At 35.3% G+C, this 18,910-nt stretch overlaps 1 protein-coding gene across 1 annotated transcript in view; it reads left to right on the forward strand.

Moving 5' to 3' along the window:
• The window catches only part of ARAP2 (ArfGAP with RhoGAP domain, ankyrin repeat and PH domain 2), a 126,454-nt gene that overhangs the window by 91,093 nt on the left and 16,451 nt on the right, over positions 1 to 18,910 (forward strand). The window contains exons 24-27 of the mRNA XM_049831967.1: positions 2,384 to 2,458; positions 3,610 to 3,727; positions 8,310 to 8,438; positions 14,774 to 14,913. Of these exons, the coding sequence (XP_049687924.1) occupies positions 2,384 to 2,458; positions 3,610 to 3,727; positions 8,310 to 8,438; positions 14,774 to 14,913 (462 nt within the window). The remainder of the gene's footprint in view (positions 1 to 2,383; positions 2,459 to 3,609; positions 3,728 to 8,309; positions 8,439 to 14,773; positions 14,914 to 18,910) is intronic.

An 18,910-nucleotide genomic window follows, 5' to 3' on the forward strand; every position in this document is an offset into this window, starting at 1 on the left:
CGGAACAGTGGTTAGTTAGAATGGTGTAGCTTTAACTTGATATCCTTCATTATTTCAGTGAAAGAAAAGGGTATGCTGAAACATTCTTTTTCAGCTGCTCTACTTCCTCTGTCAGTAGCCACCATCATTCAGCCTGTAAGCAGTTTCTGAGACCATGCATTTTGAAGACTTGCATATGCAGACCATGTAGCATGGAGATTGGACTTAAGGCTTATGCAGGAGAGATAGCTCTTTGGAACTTTTTTGGATGGGCTTCCAGTTACTGTTAAAACTGATGACATGGTGCAGATTGAGTGATGTAATAGCACGGGTGATTGGCAACTTAGATCTCAAGCAGCTGCCATTAAGAATTGTGCATAAGAATCCTTTCCATTTAACATCTGATACTGTGACATTATTGCATCAAAACATGTGCATATTTGTGGGAAAATCGGTGATGCGCATACCTAATACATTTGAGTATATAGGTTGCTATAGTAGTTTTATCTCTGGGCTGGTGATGCAGAGTGTTCGGAGAACAACAACTGAACCAAATTTCTGCTGAAGGCCTGGAAGTTCTATGTCTTGAAATGTCACTGAAGTTCTGTTCCAGGTGGCACTTCATTAGCTGATCTTCATTTTCTGTCCACCATATACTTAGGCCAGCTGTTTCAGTTTGCTGCTGTAATTTATATCACATTTTCTCCATACGGTTGTTCACATGAGCCCAGTGGAAATCAAATGTCAGCTTCATTCTTATTTCCAACCTTTTCTGTAATATCATCTGAAAAGCAAATTTTACAACTAAATGAGCTTTTTTGAGTCTGTGCCACTATAATTAAGTAGCTTTCTTCAAAGTAGCTTTGTAATGTTTTTCCTCACAAATGTTTCCATTAGTTTTCTATTCTCAGAGGCTAAACTAACTTTAAAGTCACCATTTTTCAGAATGTTAATGTTCTCTAAAATTGAGTTCTGCCATTTATTTTTCTATAGAAATGTAGTTTTAGGTTCTGTAAATTAGTCAAAATGTATCCCAAAGCGCGCCTGTTGCTATCATTTCCTCCGTATCTTATTCTGTATATGATGCAGCTTTTTTACTGTTCTTAAACTCTTCCTCTGTTTGTAGTAATATATAAATAAGTAGCATCACTATGAATACTGTTCTCAAAATGAAGACACAAATTGTCATTCTTAATTTAATTTGATTATTAAATCGGCTTATTAATAAAAGGGTACACCTCCTGAAAGGTTGAGGTTTCTGCCATAATTTTTATTCCTATGCTCTGATCATCACGATATATTTAGTTTTAGAAACTGGGATGAATTACAATCTTTTGACGACGCTTATGTCTATACCGCAAGGGAATTAGAGCAGGCAAGAGGGGAGACATTTTTAACTGTAGAAAAGTAAAGTAATTTCTCATCCACAAAGATAATTTTATTGCCATAGATGAGCAAATCTAGTAACAATGGAAAATACTAAATTCCTTGTCGTGAATCAGATTCTTCTCCTTGATCATAAAATTACTGACTTTCCAATTTCTTTGTAAGTTTCATATTGTTAGGCATTCTTAAATTATGTTTGTTGGTATTGAGTAATTAAACTATTATATATTATGTCATACACTTGCTTTATCATCTAATTTTTTCACGTTAGCATTGTATGTAAAGTTTAGCTATCTCTCCAGCAAAATTGAAGAGCTATATTTAACAGAGGTTGAGACCAGGAGCATTTGTTTGGATTCCTTTTTCTAAATACTTAATGACACGTTTTCATTGTGATTAATAATCATAAATGTAGTCTTTGTAGTAATGAATTTTGATTATCCAGATATGTGCACATGGCTATATGACTGAAATATTCTCTTATTTGTAATTTTTCCTCTCATTTTTAACTAACTCATTTTAGTTTGGGGTTCCTGCCCTGTCATGGTTTTAAATTCTGGTCATCTGTTTTGGCTATGAAGTGAGCCTGGCTAACCCCGAAATCAGTTATGGTTCTGGCTGTTTAAGATACTAAGGTACACTCACGTCATAGACTTTGCAGTCTTAAATATAAATTTAAAATTTCCACTTATTTCATGTCCTCTAGTTTTCCTGCTCTTGAATGGTATTTGTAAAATGTGTTCATTCTGTTGGATTTAGTCAGGGTTTGCATTTTCCTCCTGAATTTGTGAATAGGGTTTTTTTCCTTACACTAGTCAACTAAAAGTGAATGTAGTACAGGTTTTCCCATTAGAGTCAATATTTGGACTATTTTTATAGATAAGTTGGTGGAAAAAAAAGTTTTAGTTCAGAAGGCTCTAGCACATCTACTAGATAATAATTGTACTTTCCCTATTTAAAAGGATATTTAAAATATTTTTAAGACAGTCTAATTTTTTTTTTAATTGTTTTGTTTTAGGTTTCCCAGGCTGGAGACTTGCTGATTGAAGTTTACGTGGAAAGAAAGGAGCCAGACTGTAGTATTATAATCAGAGTTAGTGTATACAAGTGATACAGTGTTTTTACTAAGCACTTTCTCATTAAGTATATCAAATTTATTTTTGTCCATGTATTTATGTAATTACATGATGAAAGTACAAATGCATATCTATCACTATTCTTTTAAATATTTTTTTTTAAAATTTTCTGTGTTACTTAGATTTTGTAAAGCCTGATTATTATGCATTTTTAAGGAGAATTTTATGATACAATTTTAAAGGAGAGACGTCCTCCTTTGGTTTCACTGCAGTATACAGTGGTATAAATTCTCGCAGCTCTATGGGTGCAACACACAAAAACATTAACAAGTACACAGTGAATGCTGGTTTTATTTAATAGTACAAGGCCATTTAAATGACCTTCCTCCTGATTTTTCTTTTTGCCGGTGGCTATCTGTTTTCCTTGAGCGCTAAGAAACCAAAGCTTGTTGTTTGCTAGAATTGAGATTTTTCAGCCTGGTATCTGATAGTGTATTTTAAACACGCTCGTCTCCATGTAGTAGTGCTTTGTTGTTTGGATGCTGAGGAAAAAAAAAATTCATTTCTGTAATGACAAAGGACAGATGTTGTTAAGAAGGAAGTAGAAAATTTAGGGCAGTGCTTTTTTTTTTTTAATGTTATGCCTCTCTGTTTCTGTTTCCTTTCTGTTCTGTTCAGCATATGACTCTCAAACACTTATGTTTGTACATATATGTGGTATGTGGTATACACAGATACACGCATACATACATACATGCAAGACATGCTTTTTTTAATTAGAATAAAAAAAATGGGAAATGCATTGCTAAAATAAAAAAATTGTACTTCTGTAATATTTACCTTCCCATACTGAAGAAAAATTATCAAAGCTTCCCCCTCACCCGCCCCCCCAATTTTTCAAGAGTAGAGAAAAGGAATTTCAAGTTACCAAGTTATCAGTCAGCTAAAACTTGTAACTTTGATTTCATGGAACAAAATAAGGAAAGCATGCTGGATCCTGACAAATAATTTATGGGTTTCTAACTACATATACCTGCCCTTTTTTTTTTTTTTTTTTTTTTTTTTTTTTTTGTTAAAAAACATCAATAGCCAGGAGGAAGATTTTGAAAAAATAAATCAGAAGTCAGTAATTGTAATAGATTATAAACTGACTCAATTTGTATTACAGGTATCACCTTTGATGGAAGCAGAAGAATTAACTAATGATGTTTTAGGAATCAAAAATATTATTCCCAACAAAGATGATATCTGGGCTGCTTTTGAAGTACTTGAAAATGGAGAACTAGGTTAGTGACACTTAAATTTATGCATGTTCATCAAATTTTATTATTTTTATTTTTCAATACTTAACATAATCAAAAGCTTAGTTAAAGAGTTACTGAAAAGTTTATAGAAACAAAACAAAAATTAGCCTTTATGTCATTGTTTTACATTTGGTTACTGGGGCATCTGCATGATTTCTTTCTACACTTTGCCAGAAATAATATGATGAATTGTTTTAAAGTGCTTATAAATCGGGGTTTGAAAAAATTTTCTTTATATTACCCTGCTTCACAGTTCATTAGTCTTCAGCTATAGAAAAGTAGCTCTTACCAATAAGTCTAAAAGAAGAAACTTATTTTCATTAGAATGTTAGCAGTTGATTTTATAAGGAATAATGTTTTTCAGAAAATGAAATGAGAAAATACATGTAATACTTTGGGGAAAGGATCTTTTTTTAGTCAATTATTTTATTTGTGTGGATGAAAAAGGAGGCATAAAGTGTGTAATCCTGTGTTTATGGCAAGTGGCATTATGGTGTATGGAGCAGAATCTTGAAACATTTGTTTTAAATATAGTTCTGCTGCCAACAAGAGCAAATGTCACATGGTCAGCAGTATTCATGAGCTGTAAAGAGGTTTTAACATTGGGAGTGCTTCATGCGTGCTGGAGCTTGTACTTTTATTATTAGAGATACTTAACATAAAGTAATAGAGATTTTTTTTAAATTAAAACATTGTATTTTGATGAATATTCACTGATGTAATCTGGTTTTTAAAGAAGGGGGACAGAAATACGCTTTTAGTAAAAGGAACGTCTGTTTGCACTTCATTAGTACTTTGCTGCTCTTATTTTCATGTTACAGAAGTGGACTGTGGACTAGTTTATTTCTGTAGTGAAGATACCTATTTTCAAGTTAAGGAAAAAGTATAAAAAAATTGAGAAACCTAAGATTACTAAATGTTCCAAGATTGTTTGAATAGTTTTTTTGTATTCGATTTTCAGATGTGCTTAAAATAATCTCTTCAAATTTACTAATATTCCTGATATATCAGTCTTGACCTTGGCAGTATCAGTAATGAGAATGGAAGTGCAGTCTCCTTTTTGACTTAAAATAAATGATCCCCATCCCTCTTTGCATTTTGCAGTCTTGTGGTGATGCTGTGTAGAGTTGTTACGAGTTCATTTCCAGATTCATAGATGTGGGTGTCAACTGACAAAGAATGCTGGCATCTGTGATCTTTAGAAGAGTCCTGATAACTCGTACAAGTACAGTAGAATCCCTGTTTCTTTTGAATGAAAAATGGAAAAATTTGAAGAGGGGATTTTATTTTCTTAAACTTGATATATAACACTTACAGGCAAATGAAAGCTAAACTAGATATGGCCAAGAGAACATAAAAGTAAGTACAAAAGATAGTTCCCAGAGCAGCTTCTTGAGATATTTGGGTGCAACAACTAGTATTTTAGTGTGGGCTAGAAATGTCTGAGCTGATGACTATGGAAAATGAGCAAAATTAAACTTACAGTGAGGCAGTACAGGCCCTATATAGGACAATAAATATTGGCAAGGGATTAGAGTGTATCCCATTGAAACAAGAGTTTACAATGGAAAGTAAGAAATGACATACAAGTGTTTTAAAACCAAAACAAACAAGCAAAAAACAAACTGAAGTCCTAAATCAGCACCTGGCTCCAATCAGTAGAGACTGTGTTGATGAAATGTCTGCTTCATGGACTCCTTTCTGGAAGAATCTGTGCTTCAGAACAGGCAAACTGAATTAATAATGTTGAAAAATAAAAATAATGCATGTAGTAAGAGGCACTTACTCAGGAAGACTCCTGTGGTGCTATGGCTGAATCTAGCAGATTTTCAAAAGACTGAAACATAGAGAAAATAACAGAGAAAAATAGTCCTGTTCGGTCTTTGGTCCAAATGTGACACTAAAGAACTAAAAAAACTACGTGAGTCTTTGCTGCTGCAAGCTGATCTTACTAGCATTATCTAACAATTGCCATTGAACTTTTTGTAATCTAAGGCATTTACAAATAAGTTGAGATTATGACATGTCATGACAGTAACAAAGCTTGCTTATTTGTTTCAAATGTACATTAATGATCAAAGTGTCTTTCTGACAGAAATTAATTTTCTGCTTGTGTTCCTGCCCTGGTCTGGTACCTGTCCAGTGCATGGTCATATTCAGTTTGTTACACTCAAACCTGAAGTTTTATGAGAGTTATTTTACTTTTTAAGATATACTGCCCTGAGAACGAACCCTGAGAAGGCAAGAAAATTAGAATCTTACATTTTCTAAAAAAGTAATTTTCTCCTGATAGTTAATGTTGTTTAGGGTGAAAATGAGTGGTTTTGGATATTTACCAGCTTATGATGACCTAAGTAAAAGGGTAATTGGATGTATGTGTTGACTGCTTGCTGTTCAAAATACTAAAATTGCAGTATTAAAAATCAACTAAATTATTTGCATATAGAAAAGTTGAAATAATTGATAATTTTATCTGACCTAATGCAGAACATTCAATGCCATATGCTTTTCCAAAATAGGATGTATATTTTTTTTTTGTAATTTGTGCTTGATGGATAGTTTGTAAATGAGGTGTGTTGCCAGTAAAATAGCTAATGCATTTCAGCATGATGATTTATGTACTGTGTAATCCATGATGACAGATGGTCTTACATGTACCTATAAATAAAACAGTAGGTGTTTACTCTGGGAGTGCTGGTGTTCTAGGAAGATGTGGTGATTTACCAGTGTTTCCTGCCTTTGATTTGTAAAGTTCTTCTCCTTAAAATGGATTTTTCTCTCCTGTACAAAGGCAACAAGTTGTTTTAAGTTTATCACATCAGAGTCCAGTTTCCCAAAAGTTGAAAAGAAATTTTAAAAGTTTGACCATTTAAAACAAAAGGGCCACAAGAAAAGGTGTTACAAAGTAGGGATCGAGCTGCTGTCTACAGAATGGTATTGTTGTTAAGCTGCTTTGTTGTCATGTCTGAATACTAAAATCTTTATATAAGTGGTATAACAAGTCTACAGGTAAGGTAGGTTTTTTACATCCCAAAACAGCAGTAGTTTTTTCTGTTGCTTAATATGTTCTGCTTGAGTGTAGTGCTGGACAGTCCCAAAGCAGCTGTTGACATTTCATATTCATCTACCCTAGCAGAAATGAAAAATGAGATTATGGTGGCATGCTTTACCCTTCAGTACACAAGAGACGCAGGGCTAGACTGCCTGACCCAACACGACAGTGTCACACAGGTGTGACTTTAGAGGAACTGTACCCAGCTTCTCTCAAGGCCTGACCCACATAAGCTGGTATGGATATGGGAACTCAGATCTTTTGGAAAAAATTCTCTCTTTGGAGATAAAATGACACTTGGATCCACTGGTCTAAGTTGTAGCCCGCAAAGCCATCGTTAAGGTTTTTGTGTTTCATGAATTATAGTAGGTGCTCACTGCTGAGCAGGTGAAAGCCTTCAGGTGTGTATGTGTGGAGAAAGAATTAATGGAGAGGCAAACTGTACGGTCTCCCTCCATCCACATCAGCGTTGCCTTGTATGATACCTCAGGCTATGTTGCAGTAAATGTCACACTCAGATTTGTGCTGGATCTGGTAACGCAGATTTAGGGACTATTTGCAAGATCCCCCCTACTTTCATTTGCTATATGAACTGGTGTTTGTATGGGGTGCTGGCTGGACTTATCACTGCAGTTCTTCAATCCTGTGAAAGGGTCTCAGAGCTTCTCTTTTAGGTTGGATGATAACTATCAACAAATGTATGTTTGAGCAACTGGTGTTGCACACATACAGTCTAGTCACACCTTCATCTGTTGGTATTTTAATGTTGCTGTTCTCTTCGTATGAGTGTGGTATATAGCAGTGCAAGTCTGGAAATTCCCCGACCACAGTAACAGGGAGAAGACCTAGTAAGACCACATACTTTTTCTTCTAGTAAAAGGAATGTAATGAAACCAAGAGTCTGTCTCAGTCTGTTTTGATGATTAACAGGCAATATAATCTATACCAGGTTTGGGTTTGTTTTTTTTCAGTGTAAATGCCCCAAAACCTTTGGGTTTTAATAGCAGAGACTTGATAACTGTGATGATTCATTTTTGTATTGAGCCTAGACCAGCGAGGCCCAGTCTAGCTGTAGGTCTCGATTCTGTTTGATCATATTTAGGTATGCCCTGTGATAGTTTCTAACTTTTGTACTTAATGTGAAAGCAGTGGTTTAGTGTCTTTACATAAGCAAATATTCATAACTAAATACAAAAGGGTCACTGAACATTTGACTACTGCTTGTTTAACTTGATATTCATTACATATGCAAACCCTGCCAGCAAAGGTGCTGCTGCAGAAAGTCAATGAAGTGCCTAATTGTCTTATTTTGAAAGCAGTGTTTTTCTTCTATATCCGGAAGTAAGACAGTGTTGTGTATAAGCATGTGTAACTTCTAAGGGCCTCCAAACTTGTTTTTTGGTTTTTTTTGGAAGTTTTTTGCTTTGTTTTTTTTTTTGTTGTTTTGTTTGTTTTTTAATTTCAATGTTGTTTGTTTTGTTTTGTTTTGTGTTTTTCTCCGGCATTTTTCAGAACGTCCTCTGCATTATACAGAGAATGTACTAGAACAAGTTCTTCACTGGAGTTCACTACCAGAGCCTGGCACTGCATATCTGATAATAAAGAGATTTCTAACAGCAGACATGATAAAACTCTACAGTGGTATGTATCTTTTTTAGTCCTTAGATACTTCATGTGGGGACATGAGGATGGTAATTCCTTTATAGCTGTTTCATTGGGGCAAAGTGTCCCAGAACATCTGAATTACTACTACTTTATAAAAATTACTGATTTACTGAGAGTTGTGCTGACTTCCTTTTAAAACATAAAAATTATGAATGTTCTTGTTTCTATAAAATGTAAGTTCTCCCATTTGAACATAAAGTATACAGAAACTTCACAGTCTGTGAACCTCTGCTGTGAAGCTTGAGACTGCTCTTTTATCCATAGTACAGTGCTGCATAGTCCGTCCACATACATACTACACTATACTCTCTCTCTGTGGACTGTATATGTATATCTTGTATATTTAATGTTTACATTATATATAAAACATGTAGTTTACATATAATTATGTAAGTATGTTATACACTAATAATTTCTGTTATACAATCTGATGCCTCCAAACTACAAAGCTAATTTGAATGACATACTCAAGCAGCTGAAAGACATAGAGTATGTGGCCTTCAAAAAGGATGAGGAATTTAGATCTGACCCTTGAAAGGAAATATAGCTCAAATACTTCTTAGTGGAAAAATATGATTTACAAGCTGACACAGTCTTTTTTTTTTTTTTTTTTTTTTTTTTTAACATAATACCTGGGTTTATGTCTCCAGTATAATAATATGTAGTATTTGCTTTGAGGGAAGCAGGAGTTTAGAAGTTAAGCATGTCCAAAAATCACTATCCTGTTTTCAAGGAGTTGAAATCCTGTATGCTGTCACTGTAAAACATGTGATGGTGATGTGTGATGCCTGGTTTAATGCTCATCTGATGTTATCTAATGACCTACTCAAATATGTAATCTTATCTTTTCCTCTTTTCCCCATACACAGAGGTATTTATCTCTTCATCTATATATCTATTCTGTCTTGATTTCAAGAAGTTATGCTATTATGCTTATTCTTCTGAAAGTAATAGCCTTCTCTCATCATCTTTTATTCCTGTAAAAGCATATGACACAAATATAAACCAACCTTAACAAGTGTGCTGTTTATGACTTTTATGTTTGAGTTTCACTATCTCTAAATGTGTCATAGCACAGAGTGAATAGAGAAATGGCCTACTTCATTAAAAGCTTGATATATGGACTCCCATCACCTCACTTGGTATGTGTTGAGGTATAAGCAGAAAAGGGAATAGGTCATAAGGACTATGAACCACTGCTCTGAGAACACGTAAGGATTAGGCTAGTGTCAATTTACAAAATGTACTATTTAAAGGGGAGAACTGGCATTTGCCTGCCTTCCTTCTCTCCTAATTTCTACATTCATTTGTTCTCCCAACCCACCACAATAATTGTTTGCATCAATTCTATTCAGTTTGACCTTAGTGTAGACACACTGGCTTTTGATTGAATGTTTACACTTCCTGGCCTTTTTTTTTGTGTGTATGTTAAAATAATTAAAACTTTGTTCAATAAATTATATTGATTTTCTTAGTGGTTTGAGGGGGAAAATCTCTGCCACGTTGCAGACTTATAGTGTTGACCTCTGCAAGTTCTACATGGCATAGTAATCTCATGTATTACAAAATGTTTTCTTGAGAGTGGAATTGCCGTTTTAAGGAACTTTTACATGGTGAACATACTTTAATTTCTAAAACGTTACTTTTCCTAACTGTATCTTGTTATAATAAAATAATGTTTAATATAAACACAGTATTAGAATTTTTGAGTCCACTTTTAGCTTATAAATTTACTCTGAAACATTAGCAATACTGAGGAGCAAGTTCATTACCTTCAGCAAAACAGTGTATATATTAAGTGTAGGCAAAGATGCACAGAAAGTCTGCACCATTCATCCACATCTTGTAGTTGCAGGAATCTATGTGTTTATGTTTGTATTTCTAATCTTGCATCCGTATGCACTATTAAAACAAGTAAACAGCTATTTCAGGACAAAAAGATACCTTTTTTTTTTCCTTTTAGATAAACGTTGTACTTGCATCACTAGATAGTGTCAGAGTGAGAAAAGATGTAGGATGAGGTCATTGGGGAAGGGATGCTCCCAGTGTCTAGAGGAGGAGGCAGTTCTGGTTGTGCTGGGGCTCTCCATCTAAAAGTACACAAGAAAAAACTGCTGACTTGAAGGAAAAAGGGGAGACCTTAATCTTTTCAGTCTTTTACACTCTTTTTGTGGATAATTCCTCCTCGCTGAGTAGTAGAGCTGAGGCCAGATGTCCAACCATTACTATTTGAAGTATGTTTTTTTAACAGTGGATTCAGCCCATACAAATAGACAACTGGGTGGATGGATGGCCTCCTCCTTCGCAGTAAAATTAATAGGGCTGTGATCGTATTATAATTGAATTCCATGAATTTTCCGTGATTCTCTGATTTATGTTATAATCTCACAGACTAAATTATGATATTCCTTACCTTTTTTTCTATTAATGTTACCTCAGAGCTTTGTGTCATCGGCACTTTTCTCCTTTTTCTTCCAGAGACTTTAATGACATTTGAAATAATGTTGGTTCAATAGTGAGCCTAAAGGAACAACTCTATTAGCCTCATTTCATCTTGGCAACCTACCATTGTCTTCCCTGTCAGTGCAACTTTTCCCATGTTCCTTACACATAGTACATTCTCCTTTCTCATAATTATTATACTCATTTTGTCAATTCTAAATAAATTTCTCATGTTGTGCAATATCAAACATTGTGTTGAGGTCTAGATGTGTATTTTCTCTTGTCTAGAAATCAACTTTCCTTTTCAAGGAGAAAAAAGTGTTTGTTTGTATTGATATGTTTCAGTAAATTCATGGTGAGTTTTCAGCTTTCCTCCAGATCTTTAGTTACTCTCTTGACAATTTATTCTATAGCTTTTCATGCTTGTTGCAGGAGCACTCTTTCAAGTGCTGCTCAGAAGGGCAAGGTGTGCATTATGTTTTGGTATACGAGATACTCAGTACAGCTATTCAGGAGTTACTCAGTACAGCTATTTCAACACCCTTTTTCTTCTCCTTACCTGAAAATTTCCCACATTAAAGTTTTATTTATTAGAAAAATATGGGGGAATAGATTCACTATAAAGTGTGTGTATACAAGTCCTTGAAATTTTACCAGTTGTATAATTTGAGTGGGAAGTATTGATTTCTGAGAACAGGGCCTATTATTCAGAGATATTCTTTGAAACGCAAACTTCTAAACCATAGGTGGATCAATCCTGAATGGCTTGCGTGCATCTAGTTCCTAGTACTTGCAAAGTTCTAGAAAGTTTTGCATGTTTTGTAAGGTTCGTATCTGAAAAATCATTCTGATTAGGACACATCCTAATCATTTTAGATTTACTTTATGAAACACTGGATTCTAAAGAATGTTGAATATCATCAATTTAGAGGATTATTATTCTTTTTCCTTCATGCTTTTCTAAGATCCTTGTAAAAATCAAGTGTTTGATAGATTTGCTGTGGTGGGAATGCTGTGAAGTTTAGAATGAGTTTTTGTCATGTCAAGAGATGTGTGCAGAAATTGAAAATCTTCCAATTTGGTACAGAAGTGGAAGTGTCCTGCTACTCTCATTTGGTATGGTTTAAAAAAAAAAAAAGCTTATGATTGTGTAAATAAAGATTGATATTCTATTCTGAACATGAAATAAATATTCTTATTGGCAAAGAGGGAATATTTTAGTGCCCTTTTTAACTGTGTGTGTATATTTGCACTTATAATTGAGTCAGTCCAAGTAAATTCTGATTGTAATTGTTGAAATGTATTGATTCTGGATTTAGATTCCATCTTAAACTCTAATGAAAATACTGGGAAATTTTCTTTTGCGATTTTCCTTTCATGGCAAGCATGCTGATTAGAATGTTATTGGTTTTATTCAATAAAATCAAAGAATTTTATTATCTTTTTAATTTCCATTTGTATTTTTAAATGTTTTTCATAACTTCAACTTGTACTAAGATATAAAGTAAGAGGGAATTAGATTCACAATTGTTAATTATCTTCTTTTTGCAAATAATTAGGGTTAGTAGGAGGAATGATTTAATTCTGACTCTTTAAACAGCTGTTTTTGAGCCAGTATGAAAGATTGGATTAAGATACAACTTTTCAAGTTAGTCCCAAAGTCTCTCTACACCATACAAATGATGGTAGAATCTGACTCTGAGTTTTGAAATACAAGCTGACTGGGTTTTTTGTATGCACTTTAAAGTTTATTTGCATAATGGGGTGTTTGAGACTGGATATCACACCTGTACCTTTTGTGCATGCACAACTGTGCATCTAATGCATTAATACATTTTTTTTACTATTAAATTGTTGGGGAACTTCCTAAATAGTCACACATGGAATAACTGTCTACAGGTTCTTTCAAAGAAGAGCAAAAAACATAATACTGAAATACAGGTAGTTGCAAACTACCATGCAATATATTTCTGTTAGACCCTGAATTTTATCATCAGTAGTGACATTTCATGCAAATTCTTAATTCTCCCTCATCGCGTCTCATACTTGCTTTGTGCATGTGATGCAGTACTTGAAGATATTGACTGCTTATTTAACAGAATGTATGAAGATTGAAGAAATACGTAATTTTGCTTAGTACATATTACAGCAAGTGTCGCTTCCAAAGCACGACTATTTGTATAGTTAGCTGTGGCTGTGTAAGACCGCTCTTCACAAACAGGAAAAATTATGCGAACAATGAAAGTTGGTCTTTTGTGTATTCCTGTCCTTCCTGACCAAATGAAAATTTGTTATGTTACTTTTTATTGTTGATTTATTCAAAACATTTTATTCTCTTTTTTTTTGAGATTATATTATGTGCTGCTTCTTAATAATGAGTTCTGATATCAGATGCTCAAATACTAAGTGGAATTTTTATGGAAAAAGCCAGTTGAGTAGTTGGGTAAGGGTGCTATTCTCCATACACCATGTATTCCTTTTACACCACAGTTTTATTAACTATCTTGAAATTAATATAGTATAAAACCAGTGATATTATTCTGGGACTCCTAAACAAGTTTATTCAGTGTTTCCTAAGTGAGTGAATGACTTAGGGGAAATGCCTACATTTAGCAAAAGAAAATAGGTGGTGAAAGCCAAAATATGGCATAAGTAGTAGGCTTGTAGTGTTTTCAGTTAAAGGAATTATTAGCCCTGTTAGTATGGCTCCCTCTTCAAGGTGAAATGGTGTTGACTGGAATGGAGAAGAGTTCATCTCCTGCCTAGCTGCTCTCTCTTCACTCTGGCAGTCTGCTTCCAGCACTAGTTACCTCAAGGAGAAATGAATATTTCAGAATTCTGCTGAAGTCTGTGCTCTTTCATAAAGTCTATTTATTTTTTTTTTCTTCTGTTGTTGCTTACTTTGTTCAGGTGCTGTTTTGGTTTGAGTTTACATGCATGAGTCATATCAGCATGGTAATTACTGTAATTAGTGGTCAGAAGTTTTTGCTATTTGAAAGTAGCGTTGCTGGGAAAAGCTGATAAACTAGTTAACACGTCCGTCCGTCCCGTCCGTCCCCCCCCCCCCCCCCCAATATATTGGGCAGAATAGGAAAACCAAAAACATCTAGAAGTGGTGGTACAGTAGTTTACAGTACTAGTAATACTTTTTATATTATTTTATTTATAATTTTAAATTGCTGGGAATGTACTGAAAAATCAAGTCTCTACCTTCAATGGTTCTGGTATTTATTTTTTTTAAAAAAAAGCTTTTTCAGTACTAATTTAAATGCTTTATGAAGCTGACTGCAAAGTTGTGGTTTGGGTTTGGTTTGCGTTTTTTTGTGCAAGGATTGTTTGGGGTTTTTTATTAAGTTTATGAAACATATGTGTTTGTGTGTATTTTGACTCAGAAAAATGTAGACAGACTCATGACAAAAGCAGATCTTTATGGAAAATTTTTGTATCTCTGAAGCACAGAGATTGAAAGTATTCATGTCACACTTTTGGACTTAACTGCACATTCTAGTCTGAAAAGATTCTTTTAATTAAAGTGTGTTGGTGGGTTCTTTCCATCTTATCCTAGAAATGAAACAGAGGACACTTTTTTTCCCCCCGTAATTAAAATCATAATGGCATCAATATTTAAGAATACCTTTCTTATTAATAGCTAATATATATTAATAAATAATATCTATTTAAATGTAATACATAATTACATATATATTATATGTAATTAGTTTTATTTTTATATATATAACATAATAAAAAATCAGTGGAGTTGTAATTTTAGTCTTTTGATAAACAGTAATACTGAGGGCACTTAAAAACTAGCAGCTTCCAGTGTTGTAAAGTCTTATAACAAAATGCTTTTTTTATTTTCTTGATAGAGAAAAGTGAGAAAGGTAGCATGAAAGCAGGCAATCTGAAGTACAAAGAAGAACCATCAAAACTACTGTCCGGAAACAAATTTCAAGAGCGTTATTTTGTGTTACGGGAAGGAAACTTACTTCTTTATAAGGATATGAAGGTACAAGAGACAAATTCCGCACCAAACTCTTAAGCACTCGCTTAAGCTTTCTTTTTCGTGCAAAAAAGAGATGGCGAACGTATCAACATTTCTGATATTAAATGGCAGCTTCTAGAGTCTGGGGTTGCAGTACAAGATTTTTATCTTACTATTTCACAGATGCTTTAGTAAAAGGAGTTTGTGTCAGTTGCTTATTTAGCTACTGTAATTATGCATTACTGAAAACTTAAAAAAACCCACCCCCCACCCCCACCCCCCCCTAAAAAAACCCAAACAATGTTTAGGAATGCCTGTGTTGTGACTTAAGTTTTTTGAAAACCTACTGTAGAGAGCAGTAGTAGAAGTAATATGGAACTTAAGTGAGCTGCATGCTGTTTATTCTTGGTATCTTACACAAAGGCTTTAGTAGGTACAAGCAACAGGGTTCTTATACCTACAAGTGTCATGATAAAAGAGATTATAGGAAACAGTAACTCTCAATACACTAGCAAAATGTTCCCCTGCTTCCTAACAACAGTTTTGGGATGTATTCTCAGTCCTCCAAAACATAGTATTGATAATTAGATATACCTCAGAATTCCACAGAAGCAAATTTAGGCATACTTAATAGCATGGTGGGTTCAGTTTTAAATATTTCATGGGACTTTTCTTTAAAGAGTGTTTTTGAGTGTACACAGCTTGTATTAAAGTATAAAACTAAATATGCATCGTGATGCAGAGACTGACACTAGGCCTAGTAGATGTAGATGGCTTGTCTACGTAAATCAACTTACGGAGGCAATTGTGAACTATGTTTTCATTTTAGTTTTGGTAATTTCTGGTTTAAAAAAGAAAAAAACCTCTTAAAGTTTGAAGTGCTTTTATTTTTGCTGACTGCTGGTTTTGCCTATGCAGCAAATATAGATGTATACTTGCTGACCTTCATAAAATACTTTTTTTTGAAGACAGATCCACTGCTCAAGTAAGCTAATGCAAAAGAAATACTGTGTTGTCTTGTGATACTGTGGATATAATCTTAATTAGAATGACCCCAGAATGTCAAAAATAGTGTCTCATAATTTAGCACTAAAACTCAAATTGGCACATATGTGAGAATAAATTAATATGCCCATAAAACCTTAATTAGTGTCTTGGAAAGAGTTTATGATAGGATAGTTATACTACTTTATAATCTGCTTTTTTTAAACAATTCTGATTTATAAAACATTAAATTCCACAACTCCAATAGAGTTTTGAACAGTATTACTTTTAAATGGCTTTACATTTGTTTTTTAAAAAAGCAAATGGAAATACCATTCTGACAAAATAGTGTATATCAGTTAGTTTGGGCTTTGGGGTTTTTTTTGAGAGAGAGATGTTCATCTACCACTCTTTGTTTAATTTAGTCGTATTTAGAAATGAATCATAGGAAAACTTGACATTGCATATGGAAAATTGTATTTAATAAGACCGCATTTACTAATTAATTTACAAAATCTTATTTACAGGAAATTAAGTTTGTATATGCAGGTGGAGATACATTCAGTTAAGTGTTTCTCTTGCTCAAGAGCAATTAACAAAAAGTGAAAAGTTTCCATGATACTGTATGTTAAATTACAATGTTGTGTTAATTGACTGAAATAACATACCACTTTAATGTACTGTTTTTAAGAGGGAGGCTCACACACCGACAAATAGCTACCTTAAGGTACATTTTTGTGAAAAGTATACTATTGTTTAATTAAGTAGCATGTTTTGTAGGAGTGCTTTTTCATACTCACAGTACAGTTGCTTTGAGCAGGAAGTTACACAAAAACACCAACAATAAAACTGTTGTGTGGTTTTTTGTTTTCTTAAATGTTTATGCCATCTCAGATTCTGTCTCTTTTTCCCCACACTGGAGTGTTAGAGATTGAAAGCTGTAGAAGGAGAAATTGAGAGTCCAAGACAGTAAACACTATGGAGTAGCTTTATGTACTGGGATTATAAGATCTATTAAGTTTTTTTTTTCCTAAATAGAAAGCTAAAACCCTTGACCTAAAAGTACTAAAGGGATGTTAGTGTGTTGTGTTAGATGTTACTTGTGTTCTTTAGTAGAATAGCGTACATGAAAATTTCTTTCCTTTCAGCATTTCATCCTCCAGGCACATTCAGTTCTCATACCTAGTGTGAGTATATGTCTGTTGTAGTTTGGCTAAAGGTAGTTTGTTCAAGAGGGAGCAAGGAAGGAAGGAACCTCAGGAGATCTCTAGTCCAACTTCCTGTTCACAGCAAGGCTAGCAACTGAGGTCAGAACAGGTGGCTCAGGGGTTGATGCAGTGAAGTCTTGAAAACCCCAGAGGATGGAGACTGCACAACCTCTCAGGGCAGCCTGTTGCAGTATCTGACTGTCCTCATAGGAAGAAGTTTGTCCTTATATCTAGTCGTCGTCTTACAACGTGAAGAGCCTCACTCGGTCTTCCTGGTAACTTCTCTGTAGATGCTGAGGGGGCTGCTGTTAGGTCAGCCTCTCCTCACAGGGCAAGTGCTCCAGCCCCCAGCCAGTCCAGTGGGCCTCTGCTGAACTCACTGAAGAATATTGATTCTCTTTTTTCTATTGGGGGGGGGGGGGGGGGGGGGGGCAAAACTGGTTGCAGGACTGCAGATGCAGTCTCAGAAGTGCTGAGGAGAGGGGGAAAAAATCACTCTCTTCAACCTATCAGCTGTGCTTCTAACACAGCCTGGGAGACCTTCTTTGCTGCCAGGACACACTGCTGGCTTGTGCCCAGCTTGCCATCTACCAGCATCCTCAGGCCCTTCTCAGCAGAGCTCCTTCCCCATCTGTGTCATTGCAGGGGTTTTTTTCCTTCCGCAGTGCAGGACTTTATATTTATCATTGTTGAATTTCATAAGATTCCTGTTGGCCCATTTCTTTGTCCTATATAGGTCCCTCTGGCAGTCAGCCCTGCCCCAAAGCATATTGGCTGATCCTTTGGGTCGTTGTGCAAACTGGATGGTTGACTCCTCCAGGCCATTGATAAGGATGTTAAAAAGGACAGGTTGCAGGATAGACCCCTGCAGTACTCCCCTTGTCATAGGTCAGCAATTTAGAGTATGTCTGATTAACCGTCACCCTCTGAGTCTGTTTGTGCAACTAGCTTTTTATTGATACAGATGTCCACCCATCCAGGCTGTAACATCCCAACTTGGGTAGAAGAATATTATGGGAGACAGTGTGAGAAGTCTTGAGGTAAATGACATCCATCACTGCCCCCTCATCCACAAATCTAGTCATGGTATTGTAGAAATTAATCACGTTGGTCATGCTCCGTGCTTCCAGAAGCACCTTCTCTTCCACATGCTCAGAAGCATGCTCCAAGAAAACTCAGTCTAGGATTTCCGCAGCGACTGAAATGAGGCTGGCAGGCAACTAGTTCTTCAAGTTCTCTTTTCAGCCTTTATTCAGGATGGATGCAATGTTTTCCTTTTTTCAGTTACCGGTCATTGCCCCTGATCGCTGACACTTCCAAGATGACACAGAGCAGCCTGTCAAGGATGTCAGCCAGCACACTCAGAACCCTTGGATGCAATCTATCTGACCCAATGGACTTGCATGACTTAAATTCTCTCAAGCCTTTCCTGACTTGATCCAGTGTTCCTCTGGTGCAGTTGTAATTCTCTTTCTTGAACGCTGTCTGTAAGCCTAGAGGCCTAGGAGACCTGGCTGGTGTGAAGACCGATGCAAAGAAGATACTGAGTTACCTTAGCCTTACCTGTGTCTGCTGTTGCTAATTCACCCTCTCTGTTCAGAATTGGTTCTACATTTGCCTTGTTCAGCCTTTTACTACTAAGGTACCGGTGTAGAAGCTCTACATGTTACCCTTAATGTCCATAGCAGATCTCAATTCTAAATGAGTTTTGACTTTCCTAACACCATATCTACATGTCCTGGGCAGTGTTTCTAAATGTCTTTCTTCACAGTCTCTCCCTGCTTCCACCTCCACTATACTGTTTGTCTGCACTGGAGCTCCACCATGAG

Source organism: Accipiter gentilis, chromosome 3 (genome assembly GCF_929443795.1).
Source record: "Accipiter gentilis chromosome 3, bAccGen1.1, whole genome shotgun sequence".
Lineage (NCBI taxonomy): Eukaryota > Metazoa > Chordata > Aves > Accipitriformes > Accipitridae > Astur > Astur gentilis.